Source organism: Zeugodacus cucurbitae, chromosome 6 (genome assembly GCF_028554725.1).
Source record: "Zeugodacus cucurbitae isolate PBARC_wt_2022May chromosome 6, idZeuCucr1.2, whole genome shotgun sequence".
NCBI classification, from domain to species: Eukaryota; Metazoa; Arthropoda; class Insecta; order Diptera; family Tephritidae; genus Zeugodacus; species Zeugodacus cucurbitae.
Window position 1 is genome coordinate 42,043,780 of NC_071671.1, and position 6,466 is coordinate 42,050,245.

The window sequence follows — 6,466 nt, forward strand, 5'->3', positions numbered from 1 at the left end:
TTTGGGCTAGAGGTTCATCCACCGGAATGAATGCCAAGACCCGACGGTTGAGTCTCTCTCCCACCACGAATCCCACACCAAATTTGCGCTCCTTTGTATGGCCGCTGTAGTAGATGTCACAAGGACCCACCTTCTTCCGTCCTTGTCCCGTCCATCGCATTTATTGGATTGCGGTGATGTCAGCCTTTACTCTTACGAGGACATCAACCAGCTCGGCAGAGGCACCTTCCCAATTAAGGGACCGGAAATTCCCTTAAATCGTAACACTTTTGCAGTGGTTGTTATCAAAATCGGTGACTTTCATGCGAGGCTCTGTTTGATCTTTCATTGGACAGGTTTTTTTATGTGGTGCGTCCTAAACCCTCCGCACAAAGAACGGGTTTCGCCTTCTCACTTTAGCTCGCCTTCAAATGGATATCTGTTGGCTACCCAGAGGACACTTGGTCTAAAAGTGAACTTTCCTAACTTACGTGAAATTCTACACATGACCCAAAAATAGGCCTATTTGGCTGAGGTACAACAACGGCCATGCTCACGCTTCTAGGCAGAATGCAGGTGTACATTGATTACAAACTTGTCTTCTGCAGAGGAAAAGTTTAGGGGAATGAAGAGCTTATGGTCAACACGGGGGTTTACTTTGCATATCTCCAGGGAAAGGATTAGAGTTGAGGTGAGTTTATGAAGTTGTATCATTTTGGGTAAAGTGTATCGAATTCAAAAGATTTTATGTTGAGAAATCAATCACATTTTTCTAAATATTTCATATTAATTTTACTAAGTATGTATCGTGCTGCTCTCGTACATAAAATATTATACAGATTGTTCATAAATGTGTTGAAATATTTGCGAATTTATCTTCTAAGTGGAAAAATCTATTAAATGGTCACGTAAATATAATTTACAACGATTAATTTAAACACACTTAATTGCACAAGTTTAGCGTCACAATTTATTGACATCAAATATTAACATGGAATCCAAGTAGGCCATATAAATGTCAAGGTTATTTTTCAATTTGACAATTAAGTAATTAGTGACACGTTTTAGCGCCTGTTTGTAAAATTCTTACAATGTATCGAAGTGTCAACAGTGGTCAAAAATCGCAAAAAGTATGGATGTCGCCTCAGAGTTCGCCCACGTCAATAAAAAAGAGAATCGAATCACAGGTGCTAATTTGAAGTAATAATATCAATGTTTAAACAAACTGCGATTTTTTTTTATTGTACTCTTCAAACGAGAATCGCTAAAGGTGACCATTCCGCACAATTATTCATCTGTTGAAAAAAGGAAATACTGTGAATTAACCACTATTCTTATTATGTAACAATATTAATAAAATCTCACTTGATTTCTTGAATATTTCTAACTGATTTAAACTCTCAATTAGGGCTACTCATTTATCTTTTGCAAAGCCGAGCAAGTCTTCATTCTGGGAGAACCATCATAAAATTTATTTAATAGAGATGTGCTATACGATTTTAGTTGGATAAATTATACTACTTTTCGAGGTATGTTGAGCATGTCGGTTAAGGCCTTAAAGTTAAGTAAAATCATGAAAAATTTAGGGTACTCACAAATTGTCATCAAATTTTGTTGTGATAAATCTGAAAAAAAAAAACTGAAAAACAAACATTTTCAATAAACAACGAACAGAACACACAGCGCACTGAGTCGGAGTTGTGTAAATTTATTTTGTAAGCAATCCAACAGCAATTTTTTTTTAACAAGTGTACAAAACTTTATGATTCTAAGACACTCTACAACGACTTGTGAGTACCCCAATTCTCTGAATTATCTGAGTCTTTAAACGGCATTACCTTGACAGAAATCATAGCGAAAATGGCAAATGAGAGATCGCAGAACCATCAGCTCAACCAATTTGGTTTTTTTTCTACAATCAAGAATGCTGCCCACTGTCGGAGTGACGTAGTTGGCTTATATAGCTACTTTGTATACATAATATTTTATTAATCGCATTTCTAATCAATTATACTAGCGCACAATTAAAATAATGACAAAATTTAAATAATAATTTGCTAGCCCTTTACATTCACACTTCTATTGAAGGGCTTTATTGTCTGTGTACTCGCACCGCAAACCATATAAAACGGTGAATTTTCTGCGCTTAGCTTAAGACACTTGTGCAATCGCGAAATGTCACCATCACCATTATCGTTACCGCCACCGCCACCGCCGTTAGCGGCAGTTGATACCCGCTCATTTTTTAAACTTCATTGGACGTGCTTCAGAGTGCTCGGTATTAACGCGCCCTCGTCTAACACCTACTACTCGGTGCTGCTGCAAGTACTCGTCACCCTCTGCTATCCATTTCATCTCGCCTTGGCGCTCTTCAGCAGCCCTGATGCCTCGATCAATATTCAGAATCTCACCGTGTGTGTCACCTGTGTGGCCTGCAGCATGAAATTTGTCTTCTACGCCACGAGATTGTCGCGCATACGTGAGCTGGAGTCCATCATTGCCGCATTGGATGCACGTGCCCGGAGTCTGTGTGAGCGTCGTTACTTCGTACAGTTACGTAAGGAATTGCGTCGCATTACCATCTGCTTTCTCTGTATTTATACCGTTGTGGGCGTGACGGCGGAGCTGATGTTTATTTTTCATAATGAGCGTAATTTGTTGTATCCGGCTTGGTTTCCGTTCGATTGGCGTGCCAGCAATTTGAAGTTCTATGCAGCGCATTCTTATCAAATCGTCGGCATCTCCTACCAATTGCTGCAGAATTTCGTTAACGATTGCTTTCCGACTATGGCTTTGGCGCTGTTGTCGGCGCACATCAAATTGCTGGGTATTAGAGTTTCGCAAATTGGCCACGAGACGGCGAGTCTCGGGGCGAATGAGGCGGAGTTGTTGCATTGCATCAAAGATCAAGAACAGCTCTACAAGTGAGTAGTATTGTGAAATAAGGTCTAAAAGTTTAGCTTGACTTGGGAAGTTTTTCTATTCTTATTTTTTTTTTCGATGAGTATTCGCACGGTTCTTGAGTATGTTCTCAACTTAGTGTCTTAACTTTTCTTTCCTGTTAAGATTTAAATCCGAGCTTTAATAACCCCTCAAAAAAAATTGAAAATTTAAAATCTTGTAGATATAACGTCAGTTTTCTCTGGGATGCTGAAAATGTTCGCAGCTTGGACAGGTTAATCGAAATTTGGCATTCTCATTCTGCCGAACTACGCTATTCCACAGTCCTCGAACGACATATTTTTTCACAAAATTGTAAAAACCAAGATCAGGAGCAACTCTACAAGTGAGTAGTATTGTGTGTATGCTGCAGAAAATTTAAAGCTTAGCACATAAGAACAGCCTGCGAAAATTGTTTGTGTGAAAATGAGTAAACTTTTCGTTAGATTATCCCTAATTTTCAAATGTAAGATATGGTCATAGAGTTCAGCCGGACTTGCAGAGTTTTTCTTTTCCTTATTTTTTTTTAATGAGTTTGAGTATGATTCTTGAATATGTTTTCAGTAGCTCAACTTAGTGTCTTAATTTTCCTTTTTATTACATTAGATCAGAGTTCGAGCTTAAATAAACCCTAAAAACAATTGAAAATATAAATTCTTGTGATTGAATAAAACGCCAGTTTTATTTAATCTCTGGGATGATAAAGTTGTTTGCTGCTGGGTAAGGTTCATAAAACCATAGCATAGTCATAGGTAGCTAAAATGTAGAGGACATACGTTATGTAAAATGGAAACAGGATTACTCGGAGATGTTTTTTTTTTAGTTTTTATTTGTTAGATCGTTCTAATTTAGAAAAGAAGATAACTAAAACTACGATTATCTTCTTTAAGTTGCATATGTGCAATCCGAACATGTTTCTGTGTTGTTTATATACCAGAGACCAAGGATCAGTCCACTTCACTTATCTGCTGCGAAGAAAGCATAGACAGAGACAGTACTAACAGGCGGAAAAGTGATAGTTACCGATTTCGCACGACGCACGAAATGAATCTACCACTTGGATAAAGTTAAAACTGTCAGGAGACTGTGGACCGATTCGTCGAATAATTAGAAAGACTTGGTGGGCCAATTCTTCGAAGAATTCGAAAAAATGTATCCACTTGGTAAAGAAAAAAGGGATTTTCTACCATAAGAATGCTCCGATCCCTGTCATCGCTTCGACCAAATGAGTCGAATCAGAACTCAGTCGAACTGCTGCCGAACCACGGTATTCCACAATTCACGAACCACTTATTTATTCAGAAACTTGTAAAAACTACTCAACGGGCAAGAAATTTTAATCGAATGAGGTGGTTTTTGCCTTCAATACAATTTTTGTTTTCTTTCTTTTCATATTTTAATTTGCGCTGTTGCCACCTGCTTACGCTTTCGTAATATTCTCCTTTTCAGCGTGCTCAACATCATTCAAAATATCATCTCGCTGCCGATGTTTCTGCAATTCACCGTTACTGCTATCAACTTATGTCTAGGAATGGCCGCATTACTATACTTTGTGGATGCACCTTTCGATCGCTTGTACTATTTGGCATATTTGCTGGCGTTGCCGTTGCAAATCTTTCCCATCTGTTACTATGGCACAACATTTCAATTACTTTTCGATAAGCTGCACGTCGAGATGTTCGCCAGCAACTGGGTGGAGCAGACACACAAATTTCGCAAGCATATGATACTCTTTTGCGAACGCTCGTTGATGAGTCAAACAGCCATGGCCGGCGGTATTGTACGCATTCACTTGGATACTTTCATTTCGACCTGCAAAGCAGCTTACTCTCTGTTGGCTGTCATAATGAAGATGAATGAATGAATACAGATGCAAGTAACTGGTTATCGGAATTTCTGCATATGAGCTTGTATTTATTTTCACCTTCTACTATTTATACATGCATATGCACCAGATGTATTGCACACGTAGTCCGATAGCATTGAAACACAATACAATAAATTTATGAAAGAGGAATATTTTCATCATTTTCTAAAGGTCAATGACGTATTTCCTGGGGAATATTGAGATATCAGCTTTAAATATACAGTTGCTGTTAAATAATCAGTTGACAGTAGTTTTTGTTCTAGAAAAATATTCATTCAATCTGATGTCAAGATCAATTATACTGTTCTGGTAAATTAGTATAATGAGACTCTGAGTATTAGCCTACTAGGTCTTGCTCTCTTGACTTTCTTAAAGTGGTGGCATCTTTTCTCGCTGACCAACTCTTTTAGCGGACCTTCTCAATACGATTAGTGGTGCAATGAAAACAAAAATTTGCAAAGCTTACTTGGGATCACTAAACTCAGATATACATAAGATGACAGCACATAGATTTCAATTCAATAAAGAGATGATGCCTACACTCGCGAATTTCAGAAGAGCAGATAAAAACAACAATTGTCTGTCTTGGAAATTTTGCACAAGCTCTCACGACGGGTTCTGATAAAGGACTTTACAAATAAGTTAAAATGTGAACTCGATAAGTACTTAACTCAACTCTGAGGACTCTGTTAGCGCAGTGATTGGGTCGATTCAACACTAGCCGGACGGACTTTTGAATCGAATGAGGCAGACACCGGACTACTCAAGAAAACGTTGGATTAAAGTAGTTTGTTTGTTTGTTTGGGGTCAGATATATAGTTCTAAAAGTTGACAATGTTTTTTCCAAAAGTTTTAGGTTTTCTTTTGGAGACCAATTGTTTACCGGATAAATAACTGCTATATAGGTTAGCTTTACTTATCCTTCAACAAATAACTGGAGAACCCTTTGAATTAATAAACGGTATTTTTCTTATTGAAACCATTACAGGCATTGATTAAAGTATAAGTACTGAAAGGAAAGCGTGTAAATATTCTAAGAATCCGCTTGTTGTTGTTGGGCTCTTTGCTGGCTTCACGCAGCGAAGTCTGCGGTAAGGAAATATTTTTGCCAGTGCAAATGAACTTTGCTGTGAAATCACTGTTGTGAGCATGCTTACAGTGAAATAAATTTATTTCGCCTTGTGCCATTTTCTTTGGTTAAGGGATTCTCGCTTTCAAATGCATTTGATGTTTCTGCTTTCGCATATTTCCTCCTGAGAGTCAACGGCTTTTGGCGCATAAGTAATGAACGCATACAACTGAAGTGTATGGTTGTTCATCGCTTCACACACAAATTTTCACAATTTTCGATTATACCAGTAATATGCTCGGTGTGATGGGTGATGTGTTGGCGTTGTGGCCGTGTGTGTTGCAGCTATGCAAAGCCGTTCAAAGCTGCAGATGTTTCGTTTCACGAGTAATATTAAACAACACACTTTTGTGCGCATTCATGCGAAATGGTTCACCTGTTCTTTGTCGCTTATTGCAGATAACAGACGAGTTATTGGGTCAGCGCACTGTGTTAGTCACATGTAGAAGAATATCACTTGGATTAAAATGCAGCAGTGTAAGTGGAACGTGTAGTGAACGTCGTAACAACGTAATGCATATTGCCAATGAGAGCGTGTGAACACTCATATT

The 6,466-nt window shown here is 38.3% G+C and overlaps 1 protein-coding gene and 1 long non-coding RNA gene across 2 annotated transcripts; one reads left to right on the forward strand and one right to left on the reverse strand.

Moving 5' to 3' along the window:
* Positions 1-926: 926 nt before the first annotated feature.
* Positions 927-1,677, reverse strand: LOC105216031 (uncharacterized). The gene is made up of 3 exons (XR_851921.2): positions 1,575-1,677; positions 1,345-1,429; positions 927-1,274 (listed from the first exon to the last, which is right to left on the reverse strand). It is a non-coding gene; the product is annotated as an uncharacterized LOC105216031 (long non-coding RNA).
* Positions 1,678-2,154: 477 nt separating this feature from the next.
* On the forward strand, positions 2,155-4,936 carry LOC105216084 (odorant receptor 59a-like). The gene is made up of 2 exons (XM_011190364.3): positions 2,155-2,903; positions 4,369-4,936. The coding sequence occupies exons 1-2, from the start codon at positions 2,155-2,157 to the stop codon at positions 4,781-4,783; spliced, it is 1,164 nt and encodes a 387-aa protein (XP_011188666.1). The 3' UTR covers positions 4,784-4,936.
* The last annotated feature ends 1,530 nt before the right edge of the window (positions 4,937-6,466 follow it).